Source organism: Durio zibethinus, chromosome 9, assembly GCF_047325235.1.
Source record: "Durio zibethinus cultivar Kanyao isolate XHJ-2024 chromosome 9, ASM4732523v1, whole genome shotgun sequence".
Taxonomy (NCBI): domain Eukaryota; kingdom Viridiplantae; phylum Streptophyta; class Magnoliopsida; order Malvales; family Malvaceae; genus Durio; species Durio zibethinus.
Genome location: NC_143170.1, coordinates 6096392 through 6109651, shown reverse-complemented (window position 1 = coordinate 6109651; position 13260 = coordinate 6096392). Strand labels below are relative to the sequence as shown.

General features: G+C 35.0%; 2 protein-coding genes across 3 annotated transcripts; both read left to right on the top strand.

Moving 5' to 3' along the window:
* Window positions 1–709: 709 nt before the first annotated feature.
* LOC111309601 (plastidial pyruvate kinase 2) lies at window positions 710–8172 on the top strand. Of its 2 annotated transcripts, none has more exons than XM_022908613.2 (12): window positions 710–1161; window positions 2672–2959; window positions 3553–3718; window positions 4322–4456; window positions 4616–4726; window positions 4835–4923; window positions 5281–5343; window positions 5475–5650; window positions 6086–6188; window positions 6324–6472; window positions 6835–6943; window positions 7574–8172. In XM_022908613.2, exons 1-12 carry the CDS (start codon window positions 925–927, stop codon window positions 7679–7681), a joined length of 1734 nt encoding a protein of 577 aa, XP_022764348.1. In that variant the 5' UTR covers window positions 710–924; the 3' UTR covers window positions 7682–8172. The 2 variants fall into 2 exon arrangements, with proteins under 2 accessions (XP_022764348.1, XP_089621836.1); XM_089765710.1 differs by having other exon boundaries at window positions 710–2013.
* A 3201-nt stretch (window positions 8173–11373) lies between these two features.
* On the top strand, window positions 11374–12657 carry LOC111316255 (hevamine-A-like). Its single transcript, XM_089765208.1, has 2 exons — window positions 11374–11405; window positions 11602–12657. The coding sequence occupies exons 1-2, from the start codon at window positions 11374–11376 to the stop codon at window positions 12551–12553; spliced, it is 984 nt and encodes a 327-aa protein (XP_089621334.1). The 3' UTR covers window positions 12554–12657.
* Window positions 12658–13260: the final 603 nt, after the last annotated feature.

The following is a 13260-nucleotide window of genomic DNA, read 5'->3' as shown; positions in this document are numbered from 1 at the left end:
TTATTTTTTTATTTGTGATCAATTTTATTTGCATTGTTTTTTTTTTAAATGGTTGATTAATATAAGTGTATGGATTTTATTTTAAAAAATATTTATCCGTAATATATTATTAATAGTACTATTTATTCATTTAACTCAATTACAATCATAACTTAAAAATTAAATTGCATTTATACGCAAGCTAAACAATAAAAAATTTCACCCTTTAACTTTGCAGACCTTACGTGTTCAAGTTCTGTTACAATTCTAAGATATGCTCATTTTTAATTTATTAAAGAACACAAAAGTAATAAGTTCAAAACTAACATGCCTTAATTTGTTTAAAAACAAAATAATTTTTATGTGTTTTATTATAATAGTAAAACAAGAGCTCCATGAATTTTTTTTTATTTTTTGATTATTTGCCAACTGTGATTATTATTAAAACTACAAAGTTAATAATTTTTTACGAAGTAAAATATTCAATGAAATAAAATGGAATTTTAAAAAGAAAAAAATTTTGAATTCGATTTTTCCCTTTCAAAGTCATAATCTATGCGGAATTTCGGAACGGAATTCTAAAAGCGACAAGCCGAACGACGTCGTCTCACATCAAAGGGTTCAATCCAACTCCTGCCGACGTCGTATTTTCCTTGACAATAACAAATTGTCAAATTCCCAACCGTTTTGAAAAAAATAGTTAAAGGAGATGAATAAAAACCTCCGTACTATTGTCGATGCAATCTATGCTCTCTTCATTTCCATTTCCCAGCCTCCTTTTAAGTCTGTGTTTTCAGCTTGCTCCAAAATTAGCGGCGATTTCTCCAACATCCATTTTCTTTCTTAATAGTCAATAAAAATCCCACACCTTTCATCGTCTTCCTCTCCTTTTACACGTTTTCGTTTTCTCTCTCTCTCTCTCTCTCTGCCTCTCTCGTTTTAGCAATGGCTCAAGTGGTGGCCACTAGATCGATCCACGGTTCATTCTTGAGCCAGGGCCCCGGATCCAGTCAAGAGCGAGTGGAGAAGCTTAAGCCAGCGACCTTCGCTTCGAAAGTGCTGGCACGTGGTGACAAGAAGAGCGAGAGAATGGTGCTTAGGTGTAGCTCTCGGATTACAGCTAAGAGCCCCGCACGTGCCGAGCCTGAAGTTATTCCCGTATCATCCGAGGATGTACCGAAGGTTTGTGCCGACTTAGAACCTTTCTGATCGTCCTCTTTTCTTATGTGTTTGATTACTGATAAAGCATGCGAAAAGAAAAAAAAAAATTGACCTTCTTAAAATCTTAGTTAATGTTTCTGGATTAAGTCAGGAACTAAGAAAGCAATAGGCTGAAAATCGTTTAGGTCATAAGTGGAGTGATAAGATGGATTGCAGGCTATTGAGGTTTTCATGTGAGTGGGTTCACTTATGTATCTCATATCAGCTAAAAAGTGGAAAGTGGGATATACATGGAATCTTCCAAGAAACCAATAGAGAATAACTTAAGTTTTTAGGTTCAAGTGGTGTTCAACATGTATATATGTACTTAAGGTTTGGCTCATTTCCCAGCAAGTGTAATTAGAGCCGAAGGATTGACTTGGATGTGGCAAGTATGGTGGTGGTATCAAAGCCAAAGGTTTGAATTGGATGCGGCAAGTATGGTGATGTATTATTTCTGAACAAACAACAAGGTGGTGTGTTGAGACAACCTATGGTCGAGTGCAAGCTTAAAGGGCACTGAGACAACCTAGACTCACAGGTGATCTAAGGTTGCACTAACACAATCAGACGCACTAGAGATGCGAGGATGAGTGTTGGGCCTAAGGGTGCATTGACAGCTTACTTGCATGGGGAGCTGATCACAACTCACAAGTAAATGGGAGGGACAGTTGAGGTTCACATGCGAGTGTGACACATCTCACATCAATAAAAAGTGGGATGTAAGGTGACATATATACATGGAAGATCCAAGAACCAAATAGCTTAGGCTTTTGGGTTGAAGTGGTGTCCTACATGTATGTATGGGCTCCTTTGGTGTGCTCCTAACTCAAGGTTTGCCTCATCTCCCCAATATAGTCAAGTTGAATAAGGTTCTATTTGGTTTGTTGAAAATCCATTTTCCTATTATCGAAATTTGTACCATCCACAGATAGAAATGTGGATTTTTTTTTTTTCTGAAATGGGGAAATCTGCTAGCCACTATGTACTATGTACTATAGATACTTTACTGAGACTGTTGAGACTGTTACATTTACTAACAAGAAACCAAATCATGAGAAAAACTGAGGACTCAAGTCAAAATTTCCAGTGAGATCTTGTTACAAGTCAGTTTTTGGTATACTGTGGGTTATATACCTATCTTTGTGCTAAAGGAATTATTTAAAATATCAATTACATAAAAGATGAATGAAAGGGGCATGATATCCACCCATTTCCACTTTTCCAGCAAAAGAAAAGTAGCCTTGAAGTTTATAACATCCTAATTTTTTTGGTTAGAATGATGAAGTCTGAATTACATGTTGTAGTTCAGAAATTCAAGTTTTTTTTTCTTATTTACTCTGGTATAGGATGAGCCTTTGCTGTTGCATGACGTAGTCACTATGTTTTTATTGTTATTATATCTGTAATCAAATAACTTATTGTGGACAGTTGCTGAGAGAAATTTGTTGGAATCATTATTTGTAACCTTTCTTACCATTTTTTCCTTCAGAGGGGGAAGCAGTATGAGCAGTTAAGGGAGATTCAACAATTAGGCGACACATCAGTGGGTATGTGGTCCAAGCCTATTGTTAGACGTAAAACAAAGATTGTTGGCACTATTGGCCCTTCAACAAACACGCGAGAAATGATATGGAAATTGGCCGAGGCTGGAATGAACGTTGCTCGTTTGAATATGTCTCATGGAGACCATGCATCTCATCAGAAAGTTATTGATTTAGTTAAGGAGTATAATGCACAATCCAAAGACAACACTCTGGCAATCATGCTTGACACCAAGGCAAGTTTCCCTTGATTTCATTTATTTACTGTGTAAAGCCGTTATGTCTGGTTGCCTTAGTCAATGAGTTTGGTATTGTGAGAGTTAGACACGGCATGAATCTTTCTTTTCCAAAATTATTGTCAGGACTTTGTCCTCTTAAATAATGCCCTTATCATAGACTTAAATGAACTTGCCAAAATTTTTCTTGGATTTTGAACAGGCTCTGTTATGGTTTTAACCATAGCAGTCTATTCTGGAGTAAGCCTAGCAAGCATGTACAAGTGACAGTATATTTGTCAGCTTCTGTTTTGGGCAATTAAATGAGGGAGGTTGTAATATAAAATACATCTGTTCATGCATGTGCATATAGTTTTTGCCTCCGTTTATTTGTTATCCTTGTGAGGTTATGAGCAATTAAATTTAGTATCTCACAATTGTACAAGGTTGTAAAGTATATTGTTGCTAATATAATGAAGTCATCCAGATTTATAATTGGTCGGATATAGTGTTGTAGGCAACAATAATATAACTCATGTTATGTAATTTTCTTGCGATAGTTCTAATCCTTTTCATTTATTGTGTTCTTATGAATATTTGGTTCTGTTTATAAGGGTCCTGAGGTTAGGAGTGGCGACTTGCCCCAACCAATTACATTAACAACTGGGCAAGAATTTACTTTTACAATTCGGAGAGGGATTGGGACACCTGATTGTGTTAGTGTCAACTATGACGATTTCGTTAATGATGTAGAAGTGGGCGACATGCTTCTTGTTGATGGTATGCTACCTTGATACTTTCAACAGACTGTTAAACTATGCAGGTTTTTTTAACTTTTTGATGTTTTATATATTGCTTAATCTTAGTCCCCCCTCTCCCATGAAACCAGCAGCCAGCATGCATGAGCAAAGTCATATCGAACTTTTCAAGAATAATGTAGATCAGTTCTAGACTGATACTCGTCTTTTCCCTTTAGTCTGAAAATATGATATGCTTTTAGTATTATGATACAATTAGCAAGAGCCTAAGACTGCAAATATGTAATCTGGTCCTTGGGAGCATTTGCTGAAGAAAGAATTTAATGATCTAGAAATGAATTAGAAGGTTTTCACCTCATCTGTCAAGTTCTTAATAATTTAGCTAGGGGCTTGTTGATAGTGTTGTCAGGCATGTCTTCTACCTAAACATATACATGAGAACGGAATACAATCTTATGCCTATGCAAATGCACTTCAATCCATTTTGGGTCTTTGTCTAAGTCATAAATGAAATCTTCAGCATTATGGGGGAATTTTGTTGATTCTATTGGCTGAGTAAAAGTACATTGTAGACTTTTTCCTTTTGTTGATTATATGTTCCTCTGACTTTTGGTTCATGATATAGGTGGCATGATGTCATTGATGGTGAAGTCTAAGACAGAAGATTCAGTGAAGTGTGAAGTAGTTGATGGTGGTGAGCTTAAGTCTAGGCGGCATTTAAATGTCCGAGGAAAAAGTGCTACACTGCCTTCTATAACTGGTTGGTCCTTGAATTTTAATTGTTGTCATTTCTATTACTTTGTAGATTTTCCACTTGCCTCGCCTTTTCCTTTCTCTCTTTTTTTTCCTCACTCTCTCCCTTTTGAGTTGAGGGATCTTGGGCAGCAGCAGATTAACTATTTCAGTTGGTTTTCTGCAGAAAAGGACTGGGATGACATAAAATTTGGGGTAGACAATAAAGTTGATTTTTATGCTGTTTCCTTTGTTAAAGATGCACAAGTAGTTCATGAGTTGAAGAATTATCTGCAGAGTAAGTTACCATTTTTCTTCTTATAGTATTTTCAGGAAATAACAACTGTGGACTTGGTATAAGGTTTAAATTCTTCACCAATGAGTTTTTTTTCTTTGCTTTTGGCAGGTTGTGATGCAGATATTCATGTTATTGTTAAAATTGAAAGTGCTGACTCTATTCCAAATTTACATTCAATCATAACAGCATCTGATGGGGTGATCACTTAAATCTTTTCATTGGATCTTTAAGGCAGCTAAATTTTACAGTTATTATTTTATGCAATAAAGGTGTAGTTTTTTCAAACTATTTCATACTCTGAGCTCTATCTTTGCTGAAGAAAAAAGTTCTTCAAATTTTTAGGAAATTGGTGCTACAATATTGTGAGGCTTTTCATTTCAAATATTAAGTACCATCTGGTGGATTTTGCTGTTACTTCTATTTACTATTTTCTATGCTGTAATGGGGAGGGTGGTGGAAGTCTGGACGATAACGTGATTTGAAAGTAAAATTTAGTTATTGCCACTTTAGCAATATATGTGCTGTGGAAAGTAATTCAGGTTCTCATATTTTAGGCAATGGTTGCAAGAGGAGATCTTGGTGCAGAGCTTCCCATCGAGGAGGTTCCTCTTTTGCAGGTTGGTTTAGTTTTCAATTGAACGGTAAAGACTGGATTTACATGAATTATCAAACATATTTTCTTAACTAGTAAAGAAATGAAAATTGTGTTTATTCGGCCACTAAAAACTCTACTTTTTTTAAAATGTAGGAAGAGATAATTAGAACATGTCGAAGCATGGGAAAAGCTGTTATTGTGGCAACCAATATGCTTGAAAGCATGATTGTTCATCCAACACCAACAAGAGCAGAGGTATCTGACATTGCCATTGCCGTTCGAGAGGGTGCTGATGCTGTCATGCTTTCTGGGGAAACAGCACATGGAAAGTAAGTTAATAAGTTACTTACATGGCGTTTTAGAATTTTATTCTAATTTATGCCTTGTCATTCCCCTTTTACTTATTTGGAAAGTCATCCTTGTTAAATTTTCTATTAAAATTAAAATTAGGTAAGGATTTCATTTTGTCTTATGCTAATAAATAATGATCTATATTGGAGTAATGGTTTAATTTGGAAATTTACCTTGAGGTAATCTGACAGGTTTATATGGATATTCTTGGATCCTAGTTGGTGAAGTTAGAAGAATATGGTCATTACTTATACTTAAAAATCAATTTAGCTAATTTCCTTGGGACATACAATTGGAATGTCGTATCTGCCAGCTCGCTTTACCTTTGCTCTTGAGCAATTTATTGTATGAACACTTTATGCAAATTACTCTACCTACGTGCACTCTAGTTAATAGATTTCACTCTCTTGCAGGTTCCCATTGAAAGCTGTTAAAGTGATGCATACAGTTGCACTACGAACTGAAGCAACCATATCTGTTGGTGAAATGCCACCTAATCTTGGTCAAGCATTTAAGGTCACTTAACATGCTTCATGCACTTTCCATATGCTTTATGACTCCCTTTTTTTTCTTTGTTTTTTGGTCAACATTCTTAATGCTTTGTTTTTCTTTGTCAAATATCAATACTGACTGGAGTTACTTTCTCTGTAGAACCATACGAGTGAGATGTTTGCATATCATGCAACTATGATGTCAAATACTCTTGGAATCTCCACTGTTGTCTTCACTAGAACTGGTTTCATGGCTATATTACTTAGCCATTATCGTCCTTCTGGCACTATTTTTGCCTTCACAAATGAGTGAGTTTCACCCATTCCTGAATCTCATATTTGTTACTGTGTATTTGCTTTAAAGCCTCCTCCCTTCTGTTTCTTTTTTTTTTTTTGGGGGGGGGGGGGGGGGGGTGAGGTGGAGGGGGTTGGGAGCCAGGTTTTAGCTTTCTGTCTGATTTGTCTTGTACTATGGCATAATAATGGTCTAACCCATTGGAGGTTTGGCTTGATGAAGAAATATTAATCCCAAAAGGTAGTAGGATGACAGTATCTATGAACTCAGAAGTGCAATATTTGACCAAGAGTGTATGGCTGAAAATGAGTATCTACCATTGCTGGGCTTTATGATCTTGAAAATTTGACTGAAAATGACTTTAATGGTCATGCAGGAAAAAGATACAACAGAGGTTGGCTTTGTATCAAGGAGTATGTCCCATATACATGGAGTTCTCAGATGATGCGGAGGAAACTTTTAAGACTGCTTTAGCTTTGCTGCAGGTAAGGTTTTACTGGAGAATTCATTATGAAAATTCCCTTTAATTGGCTGGTAACTATGGATGTAGTTATTCATGCATCAGTTGGTTTATAGTTATTTTGGACCAAACTTCAAGTAGTTGTTTAGAGGTATCCAGCTGAAGATTAAAATGTGTAAATAGTTCAAAACCTGCATGCATTATTTTGATACTGAGGTGCCTTGATGCTTGGGGGATTTTGGGTTAAAAAATTCAACCTAGTTTGGATCCATTTTTGAGTGGGACCGGCATTGACCTTCAACATAGTTTTCTGCTCATTTGTTGTAATTGGTATATTTCTTGGTTTCCATGATTGGGATTTTCCATGATAACCAATTTTGAAATGCTTACATAAAGGGCATTCAGATAGATGATGACCTTTACCGTGATGAGCAATAACTTTGGAGAGCAACATAAGTACAATTCTCATCTGTCATTATCATGAGTCCTAATATTCAGAATACCGGTAGTGATGTCTGTGGAGTCTGGTTCATTTGATCATAATGCACCTTGTTGCTTTTCTACCACTGTTTTTTTGCAAAAAGATTGATTATTGATATAGTGTGCTGAACTACTGTGTGCTTGTTTCATGATGAATTCTATGGCTGATGTACAGAAGCAAGGAATGGTGAAGGAGGGAGAAGAGGTGGCACTTGTTCAGAGTGGTAGACAGCCTATATGGCGATTCCAGTCCACTCACAATATTCAGGTCTGCAAAGTGTAGTGGCTGAAGAAAGATGGAGATCCATTTGACTGAGTTATTCAGATTAGGTTTGGGAGCTTCCCTCACGTCATGTGATTGATTTTTGGCTTGCATCATATCTATGCCTGTATGTCTTATTATTCTGCGTTTTTTTTGTTTGCTTGAGATTTCCTGGTATATGCTTCTATTTGTGGCTCATTAGTTTTCCCCCTAAACAAGACCTGGTGTGAATGGGGATACTTTAAACGATTCTATTTTTGTATTCAAGATTGTCTCGGTACAAAATATGAGCCTAGGCTGATATAAATGTGCTTGAGTATATGCTTCTATTTGTGGCTCATTAGATTTCCCCCTAAACAAGACCTGGTGTGAATGGGGATACTTTAAACGATTCTATTTTTGTATTCAAGATTGTCTCAGTACAAAATATGAGCCTAGGCTGATATAAATGTGCTTGAGCTTCTTTCTTATCCAAAGGAATGTGATCATTTGCCCATATTTTCATGGGATCAGCTCACTAGCAACAGTTTAGTTTGATAGAATTGTCAAACATCACTACATCCATGTAGGTGATTTTCCAGTGAAATCAAACTATTACAAATAGGAAGGACCTGGTATGATGGTTTATTTGTGTTTTAATCTAAGTATCAAAGTGATTCATACTTGGAAAATCACCTTGCGTCAATTGGGAGATTAATTTGCTCCTTCAACCAAAAAAAAAAAAAAAAAGAGGAAAGCTATATATGGGCTTTAACATCATAAAACCAGTTTGATTGACCCGTTATAAGCTTGCTAGTTGCCATATGTAATCCTTTTTAACTTGGGTTGAAGGTGGTCTAAGACCATATGTGTGTGTATTTGAGGATTTGTTGAGGAAGGCTATGTTGACGTACTTGTATAGTCGAATCTCACAAGTTTTGTTAAGGTAGTCCCCAAGCCATTTTGACCCCAATACACGGCGATCCCACCGGCTTGAGAGGCTTCAATCATGGCAAGGACAAGGAGAGGAGAATAGGTATGACTGGTGTTGTAGTTGCCCATTGTTGCAATTGTTGCGTCTTGTCTGGTAATTGTGATTCTACAATGCCAAGCAACCGGTCCCTTGTATAGATTTGGAAGAGGACCCAGCTGAGAGTTTTATTTGTTTATTTATTTATTTATTTTAAGGTTAATATTATGAATAAATTTTAAATTATAGTAAAATATTCAATATGATATTTGAATTTTAAAAATCTTTAATATAATATTTTTATTATAAATTTATTAATTAATATAATATTCATTTTTAAAGTGATAGCTTCAATTGATGACATTGGGTAGAAATTCAATTCTCAAAGTATATCATTAGTTCACATTATAAAATATTATATTAAAAAATTTTAAAGTTTAGATATCATGTTAAATATTTTATTATAATTTAAAAATCATTTATGATATTAAGGGGGTCGAGAGTTACGCTAAAATTTGAGGAAATTAGGTCGAATGAAGGGCATGCAGGATACAGGCAGGTGGCAACATTTTCAACCTTATAAAACCCTTCTGTTCCCGGTAAACTAGGAAGATTTGGTTTAGGGTTTACCTTTTTTTTTTTTTTCATCCGACCCTTGCAGACAGTGAATACATTATCATTAATTAGAAAATGTGCATTAATTAGAAACTGTGGAATTGTCGAAAGAGTAGTCCTGCAACCGCAAACATTTGCAAAGCCTCCTACCTCCTATGTCTCCCAACTCCCCCAGATTCATCCAACACCAACAACGCCCATTTGATTTTCAAAAACAAACCAACCGACATTGAATGTCTATCAAATTTTTATCAAGTTGTGATAGAATATTAATCTTTCTACCATTTTAGAAATTCGTGAATAAAATAAAATTTCAAGCATCTAAGTTTATTTGTAGAATAGATATGGTGATTTTGAATTAAAGCATATTCCCCGGAGGGCTTGAGTAATTTAGTGCCATTGACCTATATATGCAATTTCATAAACTATATATCTCAATCTCATAGTATCCATCCTATAATATAAAAATTACTATCAATTAATACGATAAGATATGAGATTAAAGTTGTCCTTTTCAATTCTAATGCAAACATTAGGTTAATTTAGGGTTTAATATTGTGCCATTTGTCTTTTTAAGTTTATGTTTTGTCAATTTAAGACTTAATATTATAGGTGTTGGATTTAAATTTCAAAAATATTAGATGTTATTTTTTAAAAAAATTATATGAATTGAATTAAGCTAAGTTCACATTATTAGTTATTAATTGTTCAATGGAAATATGCTCTCATCATAGGCACTGAGGGGGTTTTTTCTATCTCCTTTTCTTTTTTTAATTAGCAAGCAACAAAGAATCATATAAAAAGCAGACTATATCCCGTTTTTGTTGTGATGTCATTTATAAAAAAAATTACTATAAGAATTCTCTAATAAAACTTGCTTTCTAATGTTAGATGAACAATATATATGAGCATATAGCATCCTCGGGGCTCAGAGCAAGAAAAATTATTGCATTACAATGGGTTAAAATATCGATATGAACTTTGTGAGTCATTACATTTTACATTTAAAAAAAGAAGAAGTCTTCTTCCATTCTATATGGTCGAGCATATACAAATATAATACGATGCCAACCACCAATTTTTGGAGGTTTTTGATTTCACGAATAGTTTGCTATAAATAGGGATATCCATTTTATACATATTTAACGGAGAATTTAACTTTTTACTCGAATAGAGATGTTGATGAATATTATTACTTTATGGAGATAAGGATGGAGATGTGGATGAGTATAATTTAATTTTTTATTAGATACGAAAATGTGGATTGGTAATATAATATTTATCCCATACTCATACTTTTTATATATATTTAGTAAATAAAGTTTTTATTAAATAATATAAATTATTGTTTTAGATTAATTAAAATTAATATATTTTTATTGAAAAAATATATATTAATATATATTTATAAAAAATTATTTAAATATACAAGATAAAAATAAAAAAATAAAAAAAATAAATTTTAGTTTTTATTTTTTAGAAGTTATAGATGTGAAAATTACTTATACCCATTAAATATTTTTAAGAATAGAGATGAAGATAAATTTAAAATATATGTTAGGTATTGATATGAGATAAATATAATATAAAAATCTAAAAACAGAAATGGGAATGAAGAGTACTCTATTCTCTTAATACCTTACCCATTAACATCTGTAGCTATAAATGACTTTTTTTTTTTGGCTGGGAACATTATATTGGCAAGGTCAAGCTCACTGTATTCAACAAAATTTGCTGCCCCATTAAGCATGGCGTCGAGTAAAGCGGAACGTGGAATTGATACAAGCCCTAAATTTATTGTATTTTTCTCTTTATTTGAATAATACCGGAGACATTATCACATTTACTAGAACTAGCTTAGGACTCTTCCAGATCTACGTGATTTTTTATTAATTTCCTTGATCGACTGATCCAGTAGTACCCAAGGCACATTGGGTGAAGGTTTAAGTGAAGTTTAAGCTTGTGAGAATATATACTACCGCACCCAAATCCATTTAAGATGTTCAGAACTTTACTAAGCAACTATAAAACAATTCTATTTTCCTCAGAAATTTCAACATTATGAATAGAAACTCACATTCAAACTTCTCCACTTGACAATAATTAGTAATTAATTAAAAGGTACGTATCATCTAGTTAATTGGATGGCATGAAACCAAAGCCTGTTGAAAAGATCTTAACGTGAGAGTGAAGTCAGTCATTAAAGATTTTCATCAAGAGAAAAACAAAATACCAATTAGTCTTCAAGTTTATCTGTGTACATATATAATACTATTAAATTGAAACGATAAAGGTCAGTGAATCGCCATAAATGGATCTTCGTTCATATTTTAATGTGACTACCTTTTGCTTGGGCTCTCCCTGAATTCTATACAAGCGACCTTTCCACTGGCAATGAGGAACCACAGACAAAACTCAGTTTCAACAATGGCCACAAAAATACAAGCCATATCTTTTCTCGTTCCGTCCTAGTCCTAGTCCTAGCCCTGATTGGGGTCTCCCATGCTAGTGGGATCGCAATTTATTGGGGTCAAAGCGGCTCCGAGACAACCTTAAACGAAACTTGTAACTCTGGATTATACAAATTCGTAAACATTGCCTTCCTCAACGAATTCGGCAGCGGCCGAACCCCAGTGCTCAACCTTGCAGGCCACTGCAATCCAGCAAATGCTGGTTGCAGTGTTGTAAGTTCAGCCATAAGAAACTGCCAAGAGAAAGGCATCAAGGTGATGCTTTCCATCGGTGGTGGCGTTGGACAGTACTCGCTGGCTTCTAAAGACGATGCCAAGGAGTTAGCCGCTTATTTATACAACAACTTCTTGGGTGGAACATCAGCTTCGCGGCCATTAGGAAGTGCCGTGTTGGATGGTATCGACTTTGACATAGAGCTTGGCTCCACTAATTATTGGGACGATCTTGCACGCTACTTGGCCGCATATAGCAAGCCAGGAAAAAAGGTTTACCTATCGGCAGCTCCTCAGTGTCCGTTCCCTGACAGATTCTTGGGGGCTGCCCTTAGAACTAGGCTTTTCGATTATGTTTGGGTTCAGTTTTATAACAATCCCGCGTGCGAATACAGTCCTGGAAACACAAGCAATATTTTAGCTTCATGGAAACGGTGGGCTGAAACAAGGCGAATAAAAAAGTTGTTTTTAGGGTTACCGGCAGCCAAGGCGGCAGCTGGAAGTGGGTACATTCCACCTGAAGTGCTAATCTCTCAAATCCTTCCAGAGATCAATAAATCACGAAAGTATGGAGGTGTTATGTTGTGGAACAGGTACTATGACAGGGTCAATGGCTATAGTGCTGCCATTGAGACGAAGGTATAAACTATATATGAATATGAATAGCAAAGCAACCTTGCCAGGCTTAGTAGCCTAATGAGTCCATATATCCGAATTAGTGGGGCAAATTATGTGTTGAATGAATAAGTTTTTTTTTTTTTTTTTTGGTTTACGAATGTGTTAATTATGCGGCAGTCAGTCTAGTAGTCTGTTGTAGCAGTACTAAAAGATAGTAATAAAACATGTGTCTTTGCAAATTGGATGCATCTCATCATTTCATGATAGTTTCTGATTTGATTAAGCTGTGTATTTACTATTAGGGACGGCAATCAAGTCCGTCCCCGACGGGTTTCGACCCGATCCGACCTTATATGATCGGGTTTTATTTTTTAAATTTTGGATTTCGGGTCGGGGTTGGGTCGGATAAAATTAGGTAACAATCGGGGTTGAGTCGGGTTCGGGTATACCTAAAACCCGACCCTACCCGACCCGACATTATTAAAAAATTATTTTTTAATTAATTAATTATTTATTTATTTATATAATGATATTTTAAAATATTTATATTTAAAAAATAATATTTTATATTTTAAAAAATAATATTTTATTAATTTCGGATCGAAACGGATCGGGTACGATTTACATATTGTCGGATCGGATCGGGTTCGAATATTAAAAAAATTCGAGTCGAATCGAAGTCGGATTTGATAAAGCATAAAATCAGGTCGGGTTCGCACAAGCAAAACTCACTC

Coding starts and splice junctions, on each gene's coding strand:
- LOC111309601 (XM_022908613.2), top strand. CDS start 925: ATGGCTCAAGTGGTGGCCACTAGATCGATCCACGGTTCATTCTTGAGC. Junction 1,162..2,671: donor CATCCGAGGATGTACCGAAG/GTTTGTGCCGAC, acceptor TTTTTCCTTCAG/AGGGGGAAGCAGTATGAGCA. Junction 6,473..6,834: donor ATTTTTGCCTTCACAAATGA/GTGAGTTTCACC, acceptor ATGGTCATGCAG/GAAAAAGATACAACAGAGGT.
- LOC111316255 (XM_089765208.1), top strand. CDS start 11,374: ATGAAACCAAAGCCTGTTGAAAAGATCTTAAC. Junction 11,406..11,601: donor CCTGTTGAAAAGATCTTAAC/GTGAGAGTGAAG, acceptor ATTCTATACAAG/CGACCTTTCCACTGGCAATG.